Here is a 25,837-nt window from a genome sequence, read left to right as displayed (position 1 = left end):
CCCTCCACCCGGCTGTCTGGGCCCCAGGAGAGGCAAGAATCACCCCAGCATGAGGCCGGAAAGAGCAGAGAGGCCCGGGTGCTGCCCTGGTGCTCGTGCCAGGCCTCCAGCCTCCCAGCCAGGTGGCTTCACGGGCACCGCTCCCTCTTCCCTGGCTCCCAGGGCCCCGTGTTCATTGGACCTCTCGGGTGCAGCATCCAGGGGCCCTCAACTCCTGAGGAACCTGATCCAGCAACACAGCATGCCAATTCGCCAACCACAACTTTGTGCACATGTACACTCACTGTGTTCGATGGCGGGGGGCACAGTGTACAGCACTAGCTCTGATAAGCTGGGAGCAGGGTCTCCATGAGGGCGCTGGAGCCTGCAGGGGCTGGTGTGGAGGTCTGGGTGCACTGACTCTGGTGAGGATCTAGTCATGAGGGAAAGACCGAACTCCCTATATCTTACCTCCAGCCCCTTCCACCTAAGCCGCACTACCCAGGGATGATGGAGAAGTTGCTGGGCAAAAAACCGACTGCACTTTGGGACAGGGGCACGCAGTAACTTCTGTTTTTTAAGAAGTATTTATAAGCCTTCTTCATTAGGCCCCTAAAAGAGGCCGAACGACACTAGGAGCCCAGTTTTCCAATGTTGCTGTGATGGACCCAGACGATTCTGGCTAAAAAGGAACTGACATTAAAGAGCAAGACTGATAATGCAATGGTAACGGGTCAGAGAGGTTGTGCAAATCAACAGAAGTCCTTCCTTCCCCTCAAACTCTTCCAAAAAAGCATCTTTCCCCCCTACCTTTGAAAGTTAATTAGCAAATGAAATACTGACATTAAAAGCTCCCTCACCCAGGCACAGCAAGCAGGGCAGAAGAAAACAATAGCATCTGATCAGCTCACAAGTCCAATGTCCGAAGTAAATACATGGCCCAGCACCTGATAACGGTCACAGGGTACTGTGGGCTCCCCCCAAATCACACTAAAATAACACACTTGCCCTACTGGCCTGATATATGAACTCGCCTGTCAAAGAATGGCTGCTTAATTAAAAAAAAAAAAAAAAGACGAAGATGAGGTCCAGGCCAGACAGAGAAGACAGGAGAGAGGAGTGCACTGTTAAGCAAAGAGAAACAGCGCTCAGGGCGGGAAGGGAAGAGCAGGGGTGCGCTGCCCGGCCTTTCTGCCCCGGACACAGAAGGCTCCCTCACAGAGGCCAGGCAACGGCCCCGCTGTGAGTCAGGACCCACAGTCCAGAAACAGCATCTGTGTGCGGAGAAAAGTTACCATAAGGAATAAAGATGGGTCACGTACTCAAGCCATTGGCCTGCCTTCCTTTTGGAATTCTTTTCTTCTTTGAAAGGAAGAGACGCAAAAATAATAGATTTGTTTTAAAATCAGGAGACTGACATGAAACTAGCAACACAAACTCACGATGAAAGGAGGCGGGCAGGAGGGCGTGCCCTGCTAGCATCAGGCTGGTGGGTGGCCAGGAGTGGGACAGAGCACACAGCACCTCCGAGCCAGGAGCGAGCAGGAAGTGGCGAGGCAGCAGCAGCCCCTCACAGAGGGACCCAAGAGGCCCAATCTGAAGTCACCAACTCGAAGGTGCGGCCAGAGTAGCACAGAAGGAATGCCACTATTGCCACCATCAAAGCTTCTTCGTTTCATAAAAGGATGTGCTTTACAGACTTGTTTCCATGGAGAAGTAGCCTCATGATATCTTAAGTGGTACTTAAAGCCAAACGTGTGAATCCCCCAGAAGCCCTTTGGGGAAAGCAAGGAAGCTCCGCACACGTGTATGCAAGCTCCCTGGGGCACCCGTGTGGCTTCAGGGAGTCAGCAAGGGAAAGCTCCAGAGGCAGCGCTCAGGCCCAACTGCACTTCCTGGAGGCGGCCAGGGGGTGGCGGCAGAGGTCGTTGAAGTGCAGAGGGCCCGCTACCTCTGGGCAGACAGCCCAGGGGGCAGGTGCTAGTGGTAAGTAAACACCCGCTTCCCATGGGGCTTTTCCTATAAACAGGGAAGTAGGATGTGGGAAGGAGCCCCAGTCTGCCGGCCCGGCTGGTCGTCTTTCAAGAGGAGCTGCTCCTGCCTACAGCGGCCCTGTGCGAACAGAAGCACCGGCGGGACGGCTTGGGACGAGGCAAGGCCAGGCGGGCACTGTCAGGCACAGCCTCTCTCCACGCTGGAGAGAAGAGCAGAAACCTGAGTGGGCCTGCTCCTGAGAGCTGGCGGTCTGATAATGTCCAGGCAATGCGACTCTTCCTGGAGCAGAGGACGGACATTGTGGACAACAGGTCTCGGGCCCTAATGCAGGTGAGGGCGATGGGGTGTGCCAACCTTGGTTCGCTAAAAAAGCTGATCCCAGAGCCCTGCCCCCAGAGACAATGGTTGCAAAGGTCTGCTTTGCAGAGCTGAGCAGAGAGCCCGATGCGGGGCTCAATCCCAGAACCCTGAGATCATGACCTGAGCCAAAGGCAGAGGCTCCAACCCACTGAGCCACCCAGGCGCCCCGCCACCAGCACTTCTGAGGCAGGTAGTTGCAGGGCAATGCTTGGGGTCTGGGGTCGAGTGGGCATGGGGTGGGTAACAGGGTTCTGGGGGAGGCAGTGGGGCTCCAGGGCAGCAGGGGAGGAACTTGTGAGGGCTAAGGTTCACTTTTGTGCATCAAGAGACAAAGAAAACTACATGAGAGGGAGGGAGGGCTGCCTCAGTGTGTGCCGCCCCCACTCACCCCGGGGCTCCCCACCACAGGACAATCGGTTCTTCTGAGGCAGCCTGACCGAGCCTCATAAGACCATAACCACGGCCATGCTTTTGGAGGGTCTCTGACTGGTCATGATACCTTACGTGTAGCTATTTTTCCAATTAGTGGGAAGCATTCTCCCTTTGAATATATAAAAGGTCCAAGAGCCTGGGTGCTAGTCTCAGTGTGCTGGTGGGTCTTGATCCTTGGCCCTTCGGCTCTGGCTCCTGGCCAGTGGATTTAAATGTGTGCATTCTGGCCAAACCTCCCTCTGATGCAAGGTGTCCTGCTCTCTGGGTGTAAACAGCAAGTTTGGGACATCAGGACCAGATGATTACTGTTATCATCCTATTGTCTGTGTGTGTAGCTGCAAAGGTGAATCACACCCAAAAGGCATACATCATCGAAAGAAGAAAAATGCTTTGTCACCTCAAAGCAATGCCCAACAACGTTGCCTGCCGGGTGCAGGATGCGGGATGCAGGGAGGTGGGCCTCGGCCTGTGCTCACACTGCTGGCTGGAGCACCAGGCCCCCAGGCTTGCCACGCTGGTCCTGAAGCTGGCATTCAGGTCTACTGACCAGGGCAGGAAGCAATGGGTCGGTGGGAAGGGCTTGCCATATAGCACTTACCCCATTTTGTACTGAGGGGAAAACATACACCACTTAACCGTCGGCTGCCATCCGTGCACTCCCCACATGAGCAGTGTTCCCTTCGGGGGCCGAGGTCGCTCACATCAGATTGCTGCTTCCTTCAGAGCCTTCTCTTTCAGGTGGCCGGGCCGGGGGTCTGGCGCCAGCCTGCACCAGCTCTGGGAAGGCACGCGGTCAAGGGCATGTGCAATGACGATGAGGGGCGCAACTCCCCCCAGCTAACTCTGGAAAAAGCAACCTGAAAAATTTTGTGTTCATTTCCTGGATTTCTCATTGAGAAATGTCATTCCCTCTCTGAAAACCCAGACCACAAGGTTTGCATGGGGGAAGCCACAACTCCTGGGCCACCTCTGGTCTCATTCGGTGCACAACATCAGGTCTCCTTCCTGCTTTTAGAGTAAGTGGCATGTTCCTGTGACATGTAAAATGGCTACCTCTCTCTTTCTGGGCCAGATTATTGTTAACTATCATATCCAAGATATAGTTTGTTTCCTCACGGACCTCCTCAGGTCAATTACGCCCAAAAGGAATACATTAACCAAAAAGAAAAATGTTGATGAGAACAAAATGGTGACAAAAATAATGTATCTATTTTAAAAGAGCCTCTGGTCTTCCCTTAGAAGTGGAACTCCTCCTTCCTGTTTGAGGCTTCAAAAAGATGGCGTTCAGGCCGGCGCTTCTCTCCGACGTCTCGCCCACCGGGGTCGGTCCTCCCCCACTGCAGACCCCTCAGCAGAGCTCTCCTGCACGGCTAATGCGTTCCACCCACAAAACCGCCCCACAGCTGGTCCAGGTGCCACAGGTGTCCACCCCTCTGAGGTCAAGAGGTTTTGCCGGCCAGTCTGGACACACCTAACTGAGTCCTCACGAAGTTTATCAGCTTGGTCTCTGTGAGGAACGCGGTCCCAAGAGTCACTCCCAGACAGCAAGCCCCCACAGCAATGTGTGCCAGCCTGGCTGGCCAGCCCTGCTCACAGCAGAGGAACACCTGCGGAGAGATACGACCGTCACCGCCCCGGCCCCTCCTCCTGGACATCGGGGCAAGCCGGGGGAGCGGAGGCCCAGCCGCTCCAGCTTGGAGTCAGATAAAAGGTGTGACGGCTGCGTACTGAGGGGCTAACTCTGTTCCCACCAGTGACTCAGTTTGGCCACATCTATCAAGACATGCTGTCCTCGAGGCTTGGGGAAGGGGGAAGAGGAGGCAGCTACTTGCCCAGCTGGTCCAGGAAGAGCAGAGCCAGGGAACAATGGGCAGACTGCAAAAGTATGGGGTGGGGTGGGGGGCCTGCAGGGGGTCTCACCTCGGAAACACCGGTAATCCCACCGCTGAGGGCAAATGCCCCGAGGAGGGCGGGTGACAGGTACAGGCCCGCCAGAGGCCTATGGGGGCTCCTTCCATAGTAGCGGTGGATGAACCAAAGGCTCTGTGTGATGCGAATGCCCATGTTAAAGCAGTTGGCCAAGATGAAGCCCACGCTGCCGCACCATCGGGTCAGGAGATAGGATAACACCAGGAATGAAGACGAGAGGGCCAGCATTGTGAAATTGTACCTGGGGAGAGGGAGAGCAGCAAAGCGGGGGAGTGGGTACCTTGTCCCGAACAAGCCTGCTCCAAAACTAGCGGTCATGACCATGGAATCCCAGAGAGCACCTCTAAGCGGCAGTAACCCAACTGGTTTTCTTAGCTGTGAACACTGTATGGAGAAGAGTGAGGAAATGAACGACTCAAGGTATTATGGTTTTTTAAGCATAACTGGTTAGTTTAAGTGACACTTTGTGATCCAAACACATAAAAATCCTGTTCAGCCCAAGTGTTCAATGTGAGGCACAAGAATATGACACGGGTAATAATTATACGTGAATGTAAACTCTGTGACAGCCCATCAGGAGCACAGGCCTATGCTGATGAGTGAACACATATAGCCCTTGCCCTGTGAGGTCTGGCTGCATTTTAGAGACAAGGAAACCAGGCACAGGGAGGCTGGGCAATTTGCCTAAGGAGTGACCTGACTCTGGTCCCTCAACTTAGGGAAATGCACACCATTTCCCTTGGGGAATGGAGAAGCCCTGTAACCTTGGCCTGTGGTGCTCACTTAAAGTAAGTAACCCGCCTTCAAAATGACATGCACTTAGGGAGTAAGGCCGGAACCATGACAGTGACCCTCAGACTCTTACACATCTTTTCCCTGTCCAGAGCTCTCTGGATTCCTCACCGGGTAGATTACGCTACCCTTCCACTTAGTTAGCTTAGTTACCTTCACTCTTCACCAAGGGAAACTGAGTCTCAGCAAAGACGAAACAGCTGCTGTAGTCTTCCAAAAGGCTTGTGGTACAGCCATGCACAAAATTTTCCAGCATCCAGTTTCTGCTTAGTGAGCAGCAGGCAATTCTAAGTACACAGTTGTTGAGGGAAGCAAACTGTTAGGTCCCCAAGCCCTGTCTGCTAGGTTAGGGAGGCCACTCAGGTTCCGCACATGAGGGGTGGTAAGAAAGCCACTGTGTCTGCGGAATGCCCAGGTACTGGTCCTTGGGCTGACGAAGCCCAAGGTGCTATGGAGATATACTTTGTCAGAGGGGGTGATACTACTACTACTACTACTACTACTACTACTATTACGACGACTACTACTACTACTACTACACACACACACACACACACTATCCCCCAACAGGGGAGGTGTGCTTTTCCCTAACTACTGATCAATGATCAGAACAGCCAACTTCATAACAAGCCACTGAGGGTGGGGGCCATCCCAGATGGGTTAGTTATCTAACCTCTCGTCCAAAAAAGAGCAGAGATGTATGGTCTTTTTTCCCCCCAGAAACCATCTCAAATCCTTGGAGTGGGGACTATAGGTGCACAAACTTTCAAAGTCATCCTCACCCAGCTCCAAGTAAAATGTCAATAATGAATGAAATCAGTAGTTAATTTATGCTAATTCAACAGTGTGGCTTCTTTGGTGTGGCCATTTGGGAAGAGCTGATTATGGGGTCCACTGTTTTTCACTAGAATAGGGCTCTGCAGCTGTGGAACTTTCCAGAACTCACAAATCTAGAGCCTTAAAAGCATAATCCACTTCAGGAAAAAAAGAAATTTAAAGATGCAATTAAAATACCACTTTTTAAAATTGAATAGGCCTGTTGCAAGAGGGTTCTCTTACAAATGAAAATAAATAAAGGTAAGCAAAATTGCCTTGATCTCCACAGTACCACTGAAGTTCACATAAAAGGCAGAGGTTCCTGGTTCTATCCTACAACTCCATGGGATCTGTAGAATACTGAATTTCATACAAAATAGTCAGTAATGATATTTATACTGGTGTATATTAAAACTGATGGAAACTGAACATGAGGTAAAGGAGATGAATTTACCTTGAGATTTGTAAGCTAGCAACCAGTATTAGGATTGAGAAATTGGTGGCCATCAGATAACCTTTTAAGTGTGAAGATAAAAAATTAAAGTTGGCTTTGATCAGAATTTTAAATGCTTTATCTGTGGTGTCTGTGATCATTATGAACCCACAAGCCACCTTGGGGAAAAAATATGGTTGGCTTTACTTAAAAGTACACCATTGCTCATTCCAAGTCTTAAGTCATCTTGGGTGAACTCACCTTATCCATTCCTATAGGCTACCGAGAAAAATAATGTAGTTGGTATCAATACCAGTTTATAGTTTCAGATCTAACCTTAGGTGTTGTCTACAGTCACTTTTCTCATTGTTGCTCAACCCCTCAAAGTCCTTACCACTCCACCATAAACTTGCTGGCCCATCAACGGCACCCATCTTGATGTCAAGCATAGCACCACACTGTGTTTCTATCTTATCTTCAGTAGACAAGGTTTCTGTTTCCCTGGGTGAATTTGAGTGTGGGAAACACAAAAGAGGAACTGCCCCAATTCTAAGTTTGCTGACCCAACCCGCAGTTTAATTTCAAAATCTAATTGCCGGTTTCCTTGAACAAGTTTTTGTATTTTTTTCCAGGGGTCTTAAGCTCAGTTAAATGATTTCCAGAAAACACAGCAGGCTCAAAACTTCTTGAGACCCAAATTCCTTTCCACTCAGAAAGAGATCCTAAACCATATATAGTGTGTATAGACTGTTTACCTAAAGGAATAAATGCTTATTAAACTAAAAAAAAAAAAAAAAAAAAAAGCCACTTTTAAAGTCAATGCAAAATTAGTGACAATAATGACTATTTTTTAAGGTTCGGTTAACATAAACAGTCAGTTATTATTTATTTATAAAACAGTCAACGCTTGAGTTTTTCCATGGCCCCAAGAAGATACTTGGCTTAAAATCAGGCTTATCAAGAGACCACCCGTCAAGGATGTTGACCATGGCAGCAACCAAAGCGCCCCCTAGTGGGTGCTGGCGGAACACATCAAGACCCGCCATCCATCAGTGTAGCCTCGGCAGCCACGGAAGGGATGGCGCCAGTCTCTCATCGCCAAAGTGAGAAGATCACGCTCACCCTTCACTTCTTGAGTTACGGAGTCCAGCTCCAAGGTGGGCATTCACGGGCCAGCAAATCAGACAGTCTTGGGCTTTTGCATCACTGACCTCTGTGCCTGGCAGACTCTGCTTGGTCATCCAGCCTCAGCCCAAATGCCATTTTCCCAGAGGGGCCTCCCAACCTAAAAGAGCCCCACTCTCACTGCATAACCTTGTTTTAGTTATCCATACGGTGCAGTATTTCCTTATTTATTTACTTGTTTGCTTTCTGCCTCCCTGACGTCAGCTCCAGGAGAGCAGGGATCTCGTCTGTCTTTTTACTGCTGTATTCCTGGGACTTAAAATGAGGCCCGGTAGAGGCTCAAAAAGCACTTGTCAAATGAACAAAAGAAACTGAGACACCCTTAACAAAACAGAACAAAATTCTTCAATGGGGCGGGTTGAAAAATCCATCAGTCATATTCGATACGTATTATGCAATTAACAAAAAAGCAACTTGGATTCAAAGGATGTTCTAATATTTCACATCCAATCAAATGACCTATTTTTATTTAGAAAAACACTGATTGACCTGAAGTTAAGTAAAAGCCCATGATTTTATCAATAGTTTTTTTTTTTTTCAATTCAGAATCTGAAATGTAAATCAATGATGGCATTTAATTAAGCCACCCAATCCCACCATAAAAATCCTTACTAGAGTTTGGTAGTCTGGTAGTTTGGTAGTCTGGTTAAATTCACAGAGATGAAAAAATGCTGGAGTCTGTGATGAGCCCAGGTGCTATGTGCTCAGACCACAGCTGGGCGCTAGGGCCAGGGGCCCAGAGAGGACCTAGGCTGCTGTGGTTAATACACATAGGAAGACCATGTTTAAAGTCACATTTAACTCTTCGGGGAAGTGTGTTACTGCAGACGAAAAGTGCATTAGAAGGCGCTCTGGGTCTGTCTTTTCTCTACGTTAACTACTCATATGAAAATAATTTTCCAGATGTTTATGTATCATCAAAATCCTATTACAACTAATTTAAAAAGTTGTTTCTTTTGGTTCAATGCTATGTGAGAGGAAAGAAAGCAACTAGCCACTGTCTTTATTCCCTCATGATTTGATTGTTAAGATCCATTTTTAACATTTTAAGCAGGCTTAATGCTGACTCTCCCCCTCCACACTAATGCTGAAATTATTACCACAAAATTCCCTTCAAAGAGATAGATTCCTAGTCCAGAGCTCTTTCCACCATGGCTCAGTGCCTCCTTTAGTATATTTCACATTATATCTAAAAATTACCTCATGTTTGAAGCACCTTTTAAATAAAAACACATTATCTCAAAATCAAACTTAAATCGGCCTTTTCATCCATGAAAAAAAATAAGGGGTGGGGAGGATGGCCTCAAAGCAGTTTGCCGGCTATATATTTAACTCTGACGTAAAAACCCTATCTGGATCAATATTTGAAAACTATGGGCTGGGAGCTAAAAGTGGGCAGGGAAATCAACTGACTCAGGGAATGAGTCATGACACGGCAGTCTGAAAAATGAAATATAACGGAAGTAAACTCCATCAGTGCATCCTGCACGTAACTGGGGCATTCCTGCTTCGTGAAAGCTCCACTCAGTCACGCCCACCTGCCTATGTAGAGAGTCACAGGGCTCCGAGCGGTTTTACTGATAAGCTGGTCTGGGCCCTAGGTTCCTAAGACCCTATCTTCGGAAATCTCCTGGGGCTGTGATAACAGGTTCCTTGGCCCAAGCCCCTCAGTGCTAGTACAGTTGGTCTAGGCACTCAAGGCCTTACAGAGACAGCACGAAAGCCCCCAGGAGACCCAGGCGTCAGGGGGCAAAGGGATAACAACGACCGAGTGCCCGATTACCTCTAGCCACCCTCTGCTGTCTTTGCCTTCTCTTCCTCTCCTTTTCACCTGTCAATTCTATCCTTCTCCTCAACCTCATCCGCCAGCGGCGCCTCCATGCCACTTCTGGCGTTTGGGACATGCCCTGGGTGTGGGTTGGAAGCTCTAAGCCAGTTCCTGCAGAATCCCTGAGGGGGCTGCTGGTCTGCAGGCGGCTAGGAGATGGGGTGGAGGAAGGGCGATCCCGACAGGGATCCGCACGTCTAACAAGCTCCACGGGGGACCGTGACAGGCACACAAGCAATGTGAGCCACCACTGTCTGACGTACCAGGGCAGAGGTCCTGATCTGGGGTCAACGGATAGGAAAAAATGGTGGCAAAATGTGTACGTGCACTTGGGCCTTTCTTGGAGGAGAGACGACACAGATGCCTGAGCTTCTCCAGAGTCTAGGAGAGTCTTGGGGGTAGGATGCTATTATCTTGAAGAAGCTCCATGATAACCCACTGGGCATGGAGGCAGAAGAGGGGAGCTTGTCTTGTGCCTGTCGCTGCAAACCTAGGCTAACACAGCCCTTCAGGGCCCGGGTTTCTCCCTCCTCCAAAGGGAGGTGAAGGGCAGCTGCCACCCCAGTCCTGCGTGGGGAGAACTCGCCGCATGGCTCCCGAGCCAGCATTGGCCACCCAGCAACGGTGCCACACTAGCGGAGAGCGCTACCTCTAAAAGGCTTTCTGGGAATGCATGTTCAGAACAAAAAGAAAGAAGATGGGCAAGTTACTTCAGTTTGGCCCAAGGCTGTGATTAAAGGCAGGTCTTTCTGGGTACCTACCTGTCGACCTCCTCTTTGCTCATGGCAGCAAATGTGAAACACTCGGTCACTCCGTTGATGGCAAGCAGGAGGACATAGAGACAGTAGGAACGCAGCAAAATAGGACCTATAAGGAAACAACCCACTGAGACTCTAGAGTATCTCTAGACTCTAGAGCCCAGACAGGAGGTCTGCATGTACCAGAACTGGGTCAGGAGCCCGGCTGGTGTCAATAGGCAGACACACACTTGAGCCTGTGGTCTTAATCCTGGGAGGACTTCTAGTACTCCATGGCACTGATTAAAATAAACAGTTGAAAAAGAAAGGGCAATTATAGGGGAGGGTATGTGATATGGAGTGTGCTGTGAAATGTGTAAGCCTGATGATTCACAGATCTGTACCCCTGGGGCAAATAATACATGTTAATAAAAATAATAATTAAAAAAAAAACAATGAAAGGGCAATTAAGAATAAACCTCCAGGGGCGCCTGGGTGGCTCAGTCAGCTTAGTGTCTGACTCTTGGTTTCAGCTCAGGTCATGATCTTGGGGTCCTGGGACTGAGCCCCATATTAGGATCCCTGCTCAGCATGGAAGCAGCTTGTCTCTCTCCCTCCCCTGCTGTGTGTGCTCTCTCTCTTAAATAAATAAATAAAATCTTAAAAAAAAAAAAAAAGGAATAGATCTATAAATGTCTCGCTTAACAAAAGGTTATCTGCCTAGGAAGCAAATCTTCTTGCTTCTTAAACTAGCATGAAGAGGTCTGGTGGTTTGAGCAGTCAAGGGCCCTGCATAGCAAGAGAACTTGGCTGAAGGGGTCCTGAAGATAAGACCATGGGGAGAAGCCCAGGACTTGGGAGCAGCAAAACACTAGAGACAGAACACACCTACAAATCTGCAGAGAGAATCAGAATAACCATGACATTTTCTTCTAAAACATGGTGATGCAGACCTATAGCTGATGAAAAAATCTGCTAACAAAAAGACTGGGAGCCTTAAAAATGGAATGAGTCGGGGTGCCTGGGTGGCTCAGTGGGTTAAAGCCTCTGCCTTCGGCTCAGGTCATGATCTCAGGGTCCTGGGATTGAGCCCCATATCAGGCTCTCTGCTCAGAGGGGAGCCTGCTTCCCCCTACCCTCTCTGCCTGCCTCTCTGCCTACTTGTGATCTCTGTCTGTAAATAAATAAATAAAATCTTAAAAAAAAAAAATGGAATGGGTCCTCTCTTTTGGGAGGGCCATTACCAAGAGGCAGCCAAGCAACTTCTAACAAAACAACCTATGACCCAGCAATCCCACTCCTAAATATACAACCAACAGAAATAAATGTACATGTTCACATAAGCACTTGTACAAAAATGTCCATAGGAAAAAAAAATGTCCATAGAAGCTTTACCCATAATAGTCCAAACTGACCATCAACAAGAGAAAGAATAAATAAACTATGGGCATCCATATAAAGAAATACCTCTCAGAGAAGGAATCCAAGAGGAAAAAAGTACTGATCCATGCAAAAATATGGATGAATCCCCAAAACTATATCTTGAGAGAAAGAAGTCAAACACCAAAGTGTCCATGCTGTATGATTTCATTGGGACAAGGATTTGGGACAAGGAAGTCCCTTTTAAAAGCAATACTAATCTGGGGTGCCTGGGTGGCTCAGTCGGTTAAGCATCTGACTCTTGGTTTTGGCTCAGGTTATGATCTCGGGGTCATGAGATCGAGCCCCATGACGGGCTCTGCGCTGAGCATGGAGTCTGCTTCTCCCTCTGCCCCTCCCCCTGCTCAGGCTCTCTCTCTCGCTCAAGTGAAAAAAATTATAAAAGCAGTACTATTCTATAGTGATAGAAATCAGAAGAGTGGTTGCCTCGGAGATGGAGGATGGGTAGTTGACTGGAAAGAGTCCTGAAAGAACTTTCTTGGGTAAAGGAAAGGTTGCAGATCTTAACCAGGATGTTGGCCCCCACCAATGCAGCGTCCAGGTGCCACACATGCAGATGACAGCAGGGAGGATAGGGGCTCAAAAAGGCCAGTTCAGGTCATAGGTAAGTCCACTTCCCAGGTGAGGACAAAGACCGATATGCAACTGGGACAACTGAGGACAGCAGTGTTGCAAGTTTCACTTTCAAAACTCAGGTGGGGGCACCTGGGTGGCTCAGTTGGTTAAGCAGCTGCCTTTAGCTTGGGTCATGATTCCAGGGTCCTGGGATGGAGCCCCACATCGGGCTCCCTGCTCAGCGGAGAGCTTGCTTCTCTCTCTCCCTCTCCCTGCCGCTCTGCTTACTTGTGTTCTCTCTCTACGAAATATATAAAATCTTAAAAAAAAAAAAAAACAAAAAACTCAGGTGATTCGGTTGAGCCACAGAAAGTTGCCATTCTTTTCTTATTAAATTCAGGCTAGAGACAGTCAAGTTTTGTGGAGTTTTGTTCTTTTTTAAGATTCTATTTATTTATTTAGAGAAAGAGCGAGCACACGAGTCAGGGGAAGGAAGAGGGAGAGGGAAAGAATCTCAAGAAGACACAATGCTGAGTGCAGAGCCCCACATGGGGCTCAATCCCACCACCCCGAGATCACGACTTGAGCCAAAATCAAGAGTCAGAGGCTTCATCGATTGAGCCCCCGAGGTGCCCCAAGCTGTGTGGAGTATTTAGGTGAATGAAGATTAGCAGGGGAGAGCACCAGCTTTCCTCTTTTCCAGCACAGGAAAGATGTTTGGATCCACAGCACTAGTCTGAGGAGTTAGGAACAGGGCAAGGAGATGCAGGGTGGCGTGGAGATGAGGGAAGGAAGCCAGCAGGGTCCTGGAGGGGACGGACTACCAGGAGCCACTGTGGGTTACAGAGAGCCCGAAGTTTGGTCAAAGTGTGAGGCAGCTACAAGGAGACAGATGCCAGAAGACCCTGTTGGGACAGTGACAATGATGGAGCCCTGGGCTGGAGGTGACAGTGGTCCTGGCTCACCAGACAGCACATTCTTTCCAGAGACTGAGAAACCAGACCATTCTTAAGACTTTCCTCTTTCAGAAAATGATACCAAGAGAGTATCTTTTTGAGTCTAAAATTCTTATTCTTCTTACAGTGCTGTATTCGTTTCAGGTGTACAATACAGTGATTCAACAACTCTATACATTACTCAGTGCTCGTCATGTTGAGTCTAAAATTATTAATGGCTCTGACATAAGCCATGAGAAATAGAATTTACTACCTTAAAAATCAACTACCACTGGCCCTTTTAACTGGTAACTCTTACCACCAATGCTGAAAACTGGCACCAGCCTCTCACTCGCACCAAAGGCCCACACAGTCACAGCAGTCTGCTTCTAAACCTTCTATGACTAAGTACTCCACCAGGTGAACACTGTGCTGATGGGACAGCCTTCTCCTCATGACCATGTCCTGTGACTGCGTGACAATCAAGGCTGTTCCCTGGGGATCACCTTTCTGGAGGGGCTGTGCTGCTGCAAAACGGCTGAGTGCCCAGTGTCTGCACACGACTTACTAACAGCTTCCTGACAAGCCTCCTGCCTGCCTGATGGAAACACAGGTCTCACAGCACGAGCCCCAGGCAGCTGCAACCACATCATGGTTTCATAACAGGTGTTTCTACAAACTGAATGACCTTTGCTCTTGGGTAGAAACTTGGCCCTTAGTCCCCTAATACAAAAGTCTGGGCCCATTATGGCGGACACGGAAACATGTCAGCGAACTTGTAAAATGACATTTGAAAAAGCCCTTTATGTTGAGGTAGAGCAGCAGAAAGAAGTCTTCAGAGTTCTCGTCTAGCGACACGAGGAACTGAAAGCATTTTTGCTGAACCCAAGATGAAACGGACTGCAAATGGACTGCCAGCCTATGGCCCAGCACATTTTGAAACTGGTGAAGTCCCCAGGGCCTAGCAAGTGCTGTGAGAGGCTCAGTGGCATGGGCACCAGGTGCTTCTAAGTTAGATACATTCCATACTTTTGTCCCTCAAAAACCAAGAGTCACTGGATTAAATATCCCGTTTTGCTTGCTGAGATCTATTTTATTCTCTGAAAATGGCTCTGAGTTACCCTTCAGAGGTTCATGCATCAGGCTGGGATATTTATGCGGCATTTACTACCTTCAGACATGTTTAATATCAAGCGGAGACTCATTAGAGCCTGCTCTCTGCCTTCTTCCCTCACTCCAGGGGGTGCACAGGGAAGTACCCAGCAAAACACATTTTAGGCCTGGGAGGAAAGCCAAGGATTCATAATGACTTCTCCAAGTGAGGTTGGGGGACTGACAGCCCAAACAGACAGTGCTAAAGCCCTGGACGGCACTGAGCTGTTTCTGACCTCCTGTGAGGGCAACAATCTCAGACACCCAGGCATGGACAACGTTCCGTACACCAACAGACACCAAACTGTATGCACCCAAGTTTTTGAATTTCGTAAGACTCTTTTCTGTTCACACATTAGAACGAATCTGGCAGAACTCTAGTGCATACCTGATCCAGAGCTAAGCATGGCCCCTCCATAGATATCCAAAGCCAGCTGAGAATAGGCAAAGCCAAAAATGGTGATGGTCAGGCCGGTCAGCAGGGCCAGCTTGAGCAGCAACTCCAAAATCGCGGCGGCCACAGCAATGTCCTCCTGGGGCGGGGGGAGAGGGAAGGAAGTTGGATGAATCATGCTCTAAAGAAAAACTTCACATTTGCCCTTCTCTCCCTGCTGTCTCACAGATCACTCTTTCAACTGCTGAGAGGCATCCCTGCTTCTCTGCAGCCTGTGTGTGTTTTCATGTCAATTAGCACAAAGGAAACGAAGGGGAAAAGCCAATCTGTTCCTCCTTAGGTAGTGCGGGAGAGGTGTGGTTTTTAGTTCATTTGGGATAGGTTATTTCAAAGGTCGCTTAGGAAACATTCACTTTCCTCTCTGATATTTATTCTTAAATAGAGAGCAAGTTTTTATGTTGCTAGCTGGCTCGCTTTGTCAGAGTGCTTCTCCTGACAAATGTTTCCAAATCCTGACATTCCTGTTGAAGTATGCTGAGGAAAATACTCCTAAATCAACTGAGAACCAGATTAGTTTGTTTCCAGATATTGTGCATAAATTGTATTTTGCAAAGTGTCTTCTAAGACATGTAAGAGGCCAACTTAGCTTCCTTTTAATTCTCAGATAAGTCAGACATTTTCAATGGTTTCAGAAAAGGGAAGTTCCTACAACCAGATATGCCTGGATTAAAATCTCTTCTGCATTTGCCAATCAGAGTAGGTAGGTTCTCACGGTCAGAGTGCAGTCTGGGCACTTCATAGTCTTTAAGAAGCTTAACCAACTGGTGTGGTGAGTGAAATGAAACGAGCATGTCCTCTCTTCCCCACGCTGTATGCGAGCCTTGCTCCAGCCCCGGCGTCCTTCAGCTCACATTTGGTTCTTGAGAATCTGAAGATGGAGGAGGCGATCTCAATCTTCCAGCTAAGCCTAGACCATGGAAAGGGGGGCTCTGTGCCACACTGGGGACAGCTGCAGAGAGTTCTGGGTCAAGAATGAGGTCACAGAGAAGGAGTAAGGGTAAGAAGAAAAGGGCCAGCCAGGGCAGAGGGAGGAAGCTGTGAAAGAAGTGAGCTCAGAGTCCTGCCATCATTCAGAAGGTGATGGAAGAATGAGACCTAGAAGGAAATTCCAAACAGAGGGAAACTGACTGCTCTACATTTCAGTCTGTTTATCCCGCAACTGGAGAATTCATTTGAGAGATAGTGACATTAGAACCAAGACTACCTGCTTCTGAAGTGTGGCATCCTTTCCTCTCTCCAGCACCTTAGCAAAGAATATGTAAAAGCTCTCCTCTATTGGCTGGAAAATTAACCTGGCCACTAGAGAGCCAAGATTATTCACTATGTCATATACACCTAGAAGACAAAAAGGAAGAAATAACAATCCTTCTGGTTTTTCTATTTGAATTTCACAGCACCATTAACATTTTTTCTGACTTACTTTTTTTAATTAAACTGTTTGAGATAATTATAGATTCACATGTAGTTTGAAAACATAACAAATCCATTACCCAGTTTTCTGAACAGTAACATCTTGTGACAGTATTGGCCAATATCACAGCTAGGGTACTGACACTGATACAGTCAAATACAGAACATTCCCGTCACCAGCACCTCTTTATAAAAATTATTAATGCCGGGCACCTGGGTGGCTCAGTCAGTTGGGCGTCCAACTCTTGGTTTCGGCTCAGGTCACAATCTCAGGGTCCGGGAACCCAGCCCTGCATCAGGCTCTGCGCTCAGCAGGGAGTCAGCTTGAGGATTCTCTCCCTCTGCCCCTCCCCTCACTCTCTCTTTCAAAGAAGTAACTAAATCTTTTAAAAAATCATTAATGCAAAGTTGATTTTTGAAAATGTTTCCTTCCTCTACTTTAGCATTACAGTTAAAAATATATATGAAGAAGGGCGCCTAGGTGGTTCAGTCGGTTAAGTGTCTGACTTCAGCTCAGGTCACGATCTGAGGGTCCTGGGATCGAGCCCCACACTCAGATGTGAGTCTGCTTGAGGATTCTCCCTCTCTCTCCCTTTCCCTCTGCCTCCCCTCTGCTTGTGTCTCTCTCAAATAAATACATAAAATCCTTAATAAATAAATAAGAAGAAAATATCAAGACCTATCTAGCTGCACAAACACAGGGCGGATCTGTGATTGTGATAATGAAGCTCCCTTTTCTCTTAGCACTCCAACCCTGCAACGGGCACCAGAGCTCTGCAGAAACCAGGGGACCTCTAAAGAGGACCTGCCACCCGAGTCACATGAGAGCGGGTAGTCAGTACACTGTAGATATCTGCAGACACCTGCAATTTTCAATCTTCAGGCATCATTTTATTACAGTCTCCATATTTTATAATTATCAGGCTTACTTTTCATTAAATGTGTCAAACTGCTGGGGAAAATATTAGAAAGTATCTACTAATGGTATTCACTATAGAATTTTCATCTTACCCTGATCGCCAAAATTTAACACGTTCAAAAACGTCATTACGTATCGCTCGCCTACAAACAGAGAAGCAAAATAATTAGCATTTTAAGGGGACGTAATTTTCTTGTTTCCTTTTTTCTTATTGTCTAGCGACTCTCCAGTTGGCAAATTCTCTCAAAGGAGAAAAATTATATAATCGATTGAAGATATCTTCCTTGTCCTAATGTTGATTTCAAATAATCTCAAAATAGTAACAACTGGGTAAGTGGTGGGGCATTTACTGACAGCAAATATCCAAACCAGTTAAATTAAAAATGAAACAAAGTCAATAAAACCAGTCTAATAACTTAAAGAGCGGGGAGGGGGGAGATTACAAAAATGTTAATAATGAAAACGATTGTCCCAAATTTTAAGTGTAAGTTCTGTGAAATGAGAGGTCCATAATCATATGCACAAATGTGTCAAGTTGCCTCCCTGGGTGGAGAAAGCTCTATGAAGACTGGAAAGGCTTTGGAGCCCAAGCTCATGATTCAAATATAAGACAGGCTAATGCCTTCAAGGTGAAGACACCAGTCCAGAGCCCCTCCCCCACCTTTCATACATCTTATTATCTGTCAGTGGAAAACACAACCCACTGTGGAGACGGAGCTCTGGAGTGACCACAGCCCTAACGGGCAAATTCTCACCTCCTCGAAACCTGCTCAAAAAGGAAAGCAATCTTCAGAGACCAGAAGCAGTGAGGATCTTCTCTTAAGTCTCCCTTCGGTCCCGGCCTCCCTGCACTCTCCCAGCACTGCCTCAGTGGCAGGGGCCTCTGCAGGCTCTCTCGGGCGTGGCCCACAGGACAGTACTCGATCCTGTCCACATCTCTGCACTGCCCTGATCCATCCTCACTGCTAACAGTCCCAGTTTCAGCAATACAGATCTTAAGGCAACCCCTGCTTCCATACCTTTAAATTGCTCTTTGGTGTTTACAAAAAGTCCAGGCTCCTTAATTCTGCATTTGAAGCCTTTTATAAGTTGATCCCAGACTATCTTTTGGGCCTTTCTTCAGCAAACCCATCCCCATCTCCTGGCATTACATTGTCATCCTCTGCTTTACCTGATCAGGTTTTAGCCCCTCTGGGGCTAAAGTCCTGCTTCAGGCTGGGCCCCTCCTGCTCCCAGCCTCTGCTCTTAGCACTGCTGGCTAACAAGACTGGCTTCTCTGTAGGGACCTCCCTGTGCTCTGGTACAACTGGCCTCTCTTCCCACACTCTGTAAGCTCCCTGGAGGCAGGAAACACATCTCCCTCATTTCTCTGCCCTGGTTTCCTAGCAGAGCTCCAGGAAATGCAGTGGCACTTGAGAGACGCTAATGTTTCCAAGTACAGCCCTCACAGCCCTGGTTCATAACTAACCACACAAAAGTCTGCGTCTTGAGTGAGAGAATGAGCTCCTTGAGGCTGTGGCCTATAATTCATTCATCTGTGTATTCTCAGCACCTGGCACACAGTGTTCAGGAAATGTGGGGGCAGAAGGTAAAAGCATCTATATTTTTGCTATTACAATGAACGATTTCAACTTTTTTTTAGCATTGTAGTTTTTACATAAAAAGAATTTGAGGGTGGGGGGAAGGGTTCTTGTCCAGTCACTTCCTTATTTTGCAGTGATGGAGATGGAGATGGTTCCCAACAGCCCTCTGCCAGTCAGGCCGGAGAGGTCCAGCCATGGGGCAAGTGAGCTATCGGCACCACACTGAGGCCTGGCTCACTGACACCTGCTGCTGTCTAGCTACTATGGTCCAGACAGTCAATTTCGGGACACTGCTTAGACTGGGTCCACTCCTCTATTCATTTAAACTGCTCCTAAAACTCTGGAAGGAAAAGAAAGTGCATAAAGCAAATGCCCTTTCCAAATTCCCTCTACTGATTTTCCTGTTCTAACAATATAAACTATTACAATATACAAGTTCACTACGGATACCTTTCTTTATCAAAAGATACTTGTTGAACACCAACTGTGTGCCAGTTCCAGCAGGGTACTGGGGAGACAGTGGTAAATGGCACATCCTGTTCCCAAGAAACATATAATTAAGGCACCTTCACACAGCTCTCCAAAGGCTTGTGACCCTTACTTCCCCCAGGGGTCCTGGTTTCCCCCAAAGTTCTACTTTGAAATGGCAATGTTACAGGCTCAGGCTAGAACTAAGCACTCTCAAGGCTCAAGAGCCCTCAGACCCCTCCTGGTCCTATCCCTTAACTCACAGATGGGGCAAGTGAGGCTTAGGGGAGTTCCTTCCCTTTCAAAGCATAATTAATGAAAAATAAAGATAGAGAGGGGAGAAAAGGAAATAATAAGGTAATAATAATGACAGTTGTACTAGAATGCTAGAACTGTAGGGAACTTTTTTCTATTTTCCAAAATTTTTATAATGAGGTTATACTATTTTTATAATTAAAAGACAATGTTTGAGGGGCACCTGGGTGGCTCAATCAGTTAAAGGACTGACCCTTGATTTTAGCTCAGCTCCTGGTCTCAGGGACATGAGACTGAGCCCTGCATCTGGCTCTGTGCTCAGGGTGGAGCCTGCTTAAGATTCTCTTTCCTTCCCTCTTTCCCTGCCCTGCAGCTCGTGCACATGTGGGCTCCCCCTTGCTCTCTTAAAAAACAAAACAAAACAAAAAGATAATTTTTGCAAAGATTTAAAAATATATTTGGTAAAAGATATATGGACATAGACATATGAAATTTATATAGAGAGAAACCACTACCTTTACCCACTTCTAGATGCTTCAAATCTCGTTCTTTGAATTAAAGCTGGGCACAAATAAACCAACATACATACGTAGAAAAACTACATGTACTTTCAGCTCCATGTCAGCCCTCCGTGTGGAAAGCTCTGTCACTGTTAAGCTGAAAAGCCTTAAGATATTGGAAGTCTGGCCAAACCACCACACAGGTGAATCTTATTTAAGAAAATAAATGATGAAATCCTGTTCTTAAAACTGATGTTCAAAAAAAGAAATGTAGGGGCGCCTGGGTGGCTCAGTGGGTTGAGCCTCTGCCTTCGGCTCAGGTCGTGATCTCAGGGTCCTGGGATTGAGCCCCACATCGGGCTCTCTGCTTGGCAGGGAGCCTGCTTCCCCCTCTCTCTCTGCCTGCCTCTCTGCCTACTTGTGATCCCTCTCTCTCTGTCAAATAAATAAAATAAAATCTAAAAAAAAAAAAAAAAAAAGAAATGTGTAAAAAGAATAGGATAACGAGATTATGGATAATTTTCTTTATTTTCCAAATTTTCTCTAATTGATATAAAACTTCATAATATACTTCTTCAAAGGCTAAAACAGCATTTGAGAATTAGAATTGGATTCAAAGTAAGTTGTTCGGGGCACCTGGGTGGCTCAGTTGGTTAAGCAACTGCCTCCAGCTCAGGTCATGATCCCAGAGTCTCAGGATCGAGTCCCACATTGGGCTCCCAGCTCTGCAAGGAGTCTGCTTCTCCCTCTGACATTTTCCCCTCTCATGCTCTCTCTCACTTTCTCTCTCTCTCTCAAATAAATAAATAAAATCTTAAAAAAGAAAGAAAGAAGAGGTAAGTTGTTCTTCATTACTGTAGGACCCCGTAGAAGTTATACAACAGCACTGTCCCTCACTATCAAACTAAATCAATGTTAGTTTCCCTCTCCCTATTTTAAAAGCTTCCATTTCTGAGATTCCTCTGCCCACAGGGGCTCTAGAAAGCAGGAAGTCTGGGTCTAGGTAATCTGCAGTTCTGTGGAATCCCCTCCCTTATACCATGGTGTCCTGACCGCTTAGAGTGACTTTTACTTACCTTCTGTCAAAATCTGCTTCAAGAAAGACTGTTTGAAAAAACTCCAAGTCAATTTAGCCTCATTCCAATTTACAAAAGCCTAGAAGAGAAAACAAAACAAAACAAAAAGCTCCCAGACACTCCAAGTCTACGAGTACAAGAAGCCTCCACGGGAGGCAAACTCATCTTGTTCCCTAAATCCCAACTTGGAGAGTTCCCACTCATTTTTCATTTAATACTAAGCACATAGAAGGGATCCAGTGAATCCTGGTAAAGGGTTTCCATTGCTAAACACAAAGACAAAGTCTCTAGGTGGAAACAGCGCCCATGTAAGGATCCTGACCAAGAGTCATTCTGAGACCCCTAAGGAACTGTGCTGTCCCCTCGCTGCCAGATGGTAAGCCAGCCGTATCTAACACACACAACTCAGAGTCATTTCTTGCCTTAAAAAATGTCTGAAGCATGCCATGGGGCAGAACAAATTCTGCTCCATACACCCCACTATTATTTAATGCTATATTTAATTTAATGCTATATTTAGCCACTCAGGGTCTCTTTACACAAAGTATATGAGCTTTGTTTGTGTGTTTCAAAAGGAAACCAGGCTTTGTAGGTCAGCCAAACTGCTCAGAACTGGTATGACAGAGGAAAAGAAAAAACAAGCCCAGAGCTTTGATATGGCTCTTCCCAAACTGTCCATTTCCTAAGGACAAGGAGGCTAAGAAGAAAAGCAAACACTCAGGAAGGGCAGAGGTCAACCTGTAAGAGAGAAGCCATCTCAAAGGCAGCTTGCTGACCACAAAACGGAGGAATAAGGCACCCAGTCGCACAAGACTTCTGTCTATCTCCCACAGTCCTCTCTGGAGGCCCCGCCTCTCTCACAGAGGCATCTTTGGATCCCAGAATGTTTAATCTAGGTGTTAGATTTTTAATCTCAGAGTACCTGCATTTTGAAAAATTCTTATTAACTCAAAGTGATGACTTTGAAAGGCAGAATTTCAGGGGGCTCTTTGGGAGGAAAGGGCTGAGTCACAAAGGCCAAGACCACTCTACCTCTCTAAGAGATCAGTTACAGCTATGGAAGTTGGCCGAAGGGTAGATGTAGAACCTGTCCTAGTCTCATGGTCCCCTTACCTCGGCCCAAACCCGCTGTATAGAGCACTGTTTCCGCTGGAAATAGAATGCAAGCTACACGTAGAATTTAAAATTTTCTAGCAGTCACAGTGAACAGTAAAAAAAAAAAAAAAGTAAGATTATTTTAGTTTTTTAGTAAGATTATTTTAGTATATTTATTTAACCCCAAACACCATCATTTCAACACATAAATAAATATTAAAGGCATTTCACTTTATTTTTTCCATACTAAGTGTTTGAAATCCAGTGCTTGCATTGCACATCCAGCCCATCTCAATTCCAAATGCTCTATAGTCACACGTGGCTGGCGGCTACCACTTAGGACAGAGTAAGTCTAGAGAATCCCTTGAAAACAGGGTCATTTTCCGTCTTCAAATCTCTTCACCCCTTGATTTCAGAGCCTTTCTTACAGACACTGTGAAGACAGGCCTGAATCCTCCCAAACCATGCTGCCCTCAGAGCATCACTGGACCTGGAGCAGATGCCACTGGGAGCTCTAGTCCAGGGGTAAATCTCCCCTCTTGCTGTAGGAGAAAATTAGGCATCTCCTTTCCCCAGAACCAAGAGCGCCAAAGTATTTACCACCACTAGGGGGCACTGTGAACCGCAACATCCCCAGCACTGATCGGCCCTTCGCTCCGGGGTAGTGGAAGGCAGTAACTTCTCTCTATCTCTGTCGCACTCTATGCCCCACAGGAGGTGGTCCCCTGGGGAGGATCTGTGCAGCAGTGCCCGTGCTCTCTTCCAAGGAAGTGAACAGTTACAGCTGGCCATGGGGTTCCCGTGGCGCATACTGGCCAGAGGCTGTGAATGGGTTTGGGAACGTGATGGATGGAGCTCTCTTAAAAAAATAGGTTTACCAGAGTGTAATCTTGACAGCGCGTCTGACCTGAAAGCTCATAGGGGAGCATTCCATTCTTCTAATGCCTTCAATTTATTTATTTATTTTTTATTTTTTTTATTTATTTGACAGACTGAGATCACAAGTAGGCAGAGATGCAGGCAGAGAAAGAGAGAGGGGGAAGCAGGCTCCCTGCTGAGCAGAGAGCCCGACTCGGGCCCGATCCCAGGACCCTGGAATCATGACCTGAGCCGAAGGCAGAGGCCTTAACCCACTGAGCCACCCAGGCGCCCCTAATGCCTTCAATTTAAATGGGCCCACAGTTTAGAAGGGATGGTCACACTGCTTATCTCCAAAATGCTCACTCAGGACATAGAGGCAGGAAGTCTGATCAGAGATTGGGTTTCTTCTCCGAGGTGTCTGCTAAGTAGTAAGAAAGAAGTAGCATATTCTTTGGGCTTTTGCCATTTTCTTTAGAACGGATTTGTCATTTGGGAGGTCAAAAGAGGCCTATTTCACAAGAGCTAGGTTGGTACTGCTTAGTTGGTCTTCATGGCTGCGCATTTCTCTGGAATCCTTTCGCCAACAAGCCATTCCACTGGCTCGCCGTACTAGTAGAGAAACTGAGGTATGGATGGCAAAAGGTGATGGGCAGTGCCCTAGGGGGAAGGTCTGCAGTCAGAACTTGGGGACCCAGGATGGAGTGAGTCAGTGTTCCCCTTCCCAAACTCTTCAGCCTCAGGATGGTCCAATAGCCATGTGCCTCCACTGACAAGAGTCAGCCGGGGGCCTACAGCCATGGTCCTGTGTCCTACCCTGTATCAACTCCACATCCCACACGGGACCCCTTCACCTCCCTCTTGCTCTGGGGCCATCGACTCTGCCCCAGCTGTGTCCATACTCCCATGTCCACCTCATCACTCTCGTTTGGACAACTGCCACTGCCTCCTCGTGAGTTCTTTCATCTCCAAACTTTTCTCTAGCCCATCCTTCTCCTGGGAGGGTTTGGCCTTTGGAGTAGAGCTCAGACACTGAGGCTTAAGTTGCAGCTCCCAACTTCTGAGTGCAAAAGCTACAGGCAAGACACTTAATTTTGCCAGGCCTCCATTTTCCCATCCACAAAATGGGATAAGGGGTCATCTCCTAGAGCTGGTCTAAGGACTGAATGAGAGAAACAAGACACTTGATAAATGTGAAGCAGATGGTAAGTGCCTCAACATAGGCAACTGGATCACAGCACTGTTCCCGAACCTTTCATCAGGCTCTGCTGCTCCAAAATCAAGCTCACACTCCAGGGCACCGAGGCCACCACCACTGGCCCTAGCCCAGCAGGCCAGAACCTCCTTCCAACTTTTGTTTCCTTGCCTCACCCCCACTGTCCAGCCAACCTAAGTTCCACAGTCATCCCTGCAATCCCAACGCCAACACAGCGATGGCCATATAACGGCCCCAAGCAAATGTCCTTTCTCCCCCAGTCACACACACGTGTTTCCACCACACGTGCACATTCACCTCTGCCTGCCCACGTGTTGAGGCCCAGCTCAAAAGCAGCTTCTTCCAGGAAGCCTTCCTCAATATTCCCCAGGGAATTCAGGTTCTTTTTCTGTGCTTCTATTTTGTTAACACTTCTCACACACTGTCTGGCAGTGCTTAGCTGAGTCCACACCTTATCTCCCCTCCACGATGCAAGTTCTGAGGGCGGGGCCCCCACTCAGGACACCTGGAACAGTGCTTACCACAGAATACTGCTTAAAAATGCTCGCTGTGTTAAATTCCTCGGCTTTACTTAAATATTAGCAGATCTCTCCTATGAAATCACTCAAAAGTGTCAAAGAATATAAAAGATAGAAAAGGCAGCCATTAATTTGAGATATCACTTATTTATGTTATGGCTAAGTAAGTCTCTACAGAAGATGGAACTCTACAAGTACAGAAACAAATCTCCCCATTTAGTCAAAGCGATTTGGGTGTAACTGCTTGAGGAGCTGTCTGAGGGAGCCCCCACGGCACAAAGCTGCTCCTGAGAGTCAAGGTGGGCACACCACTGGTGGGAAAGTCATCCAATACATTCAGATTCAATTCACTTCCTTCCTCTTTTACAAAAAATAAACTTGAATCATGGGTTGTTCTACCTCGAACTTCCCAATCATTAAGTCTACAAATAACTACTTTGGGCAATAAGCCAATTTCTTTTGGAAAACTGCACAGCAGAGAGATTAAACCACAGACTAAGGCTAGTCCACAGACACAAGTTAGAGAGAAGTGGGTCCCAAGTCAGGTAGGTGATGTTGGTTTTGTCACTTGACTCCTCTGAACCTCAGTTTTCTCACCGGCAAAATGGAGACAGTACCTCACATGTTTACCAGGATGGCTCAACACACAAGTCCATGTCAAGTGCTCAGCATAGCACCAGGCACACGGTAACCGTGTGGTCAATGGTAGCTATGGTAAACAGCTTTGTGCAAGTTCAAATACCTTCACAATTCCTTAAGTCTTCAAAGGGGCCTCATGGGTCATGTAGACCCAATAATTTCACCTTAAAAATAAGGACCCTGAGGTCTGGAGAGAGTCCTATAGGCTTTATATCTGCACTCACTGCCCCCCAAATGCACAAGAAACTCCCCGAGGCCCAGTAATCACCTTCCTACAT

The 25,837-nt window shown here is 47.2% G+C and overlaps 1 protein-coding gene across 1 annotated transcript in view; it reads right to left on the bottom strand.

The window, feature by feature from the left end:
- Positions 1–3,640: 3,640 nt before the first annotated feature.
- The window catches only part of RFT1 (RFT1 glycolipid translocator homolog), a 36,615-nt gene continuing 14,418 nt past the window's right edge, over positions 3,641–25,837 (bottom strand). Inside the window, exons 7-13 of the mRNA XM_080815824.1 lie at positions 21,234–21,312; positions 17,444–17,494; positions 16,227–16,357; positions 14,957–15,101; positions 10,511–10,616; positions 4,687–4,936; positions 3,641–4,373 (exon numbers count right to left, since the gene is read on the bottom strand). Coding sequence (XP_080671950.1) covers positions 4,206–4,373; positions 4,687–4,936; positions 10,511–10,616; positions 14,957–15,101; positions 16,227–16,357; positions 17,444–17,494; positions 21,234–21,312 — 930 coding nt within the window. The 3' untranslated portion in view covers positions 3,641–4,205. The remainder of the gene's footprint in view (positions 4,374–4,686; positions 4,937–10,510; positions 10,617–14,956; positions 15,102–16,226; positions 16,358–17,443; positions 17,495–21,233; positions 21,313–25,837) is intronic.

This window comes from Martes martes, assembly GCF_963455335.1.
Source record: "Martes martes genome assembly, chromosome: 1".
In the NCBI taxonomy this organism is placed as follows: Eukaryota; Metazoa; Chordata; class Mammalia; order Carnivora; family Mustelidae; genus Martes; species Martes martes.
This window is presented reverse-complemented; position numbering and strand designations above follow the sequence as displayed.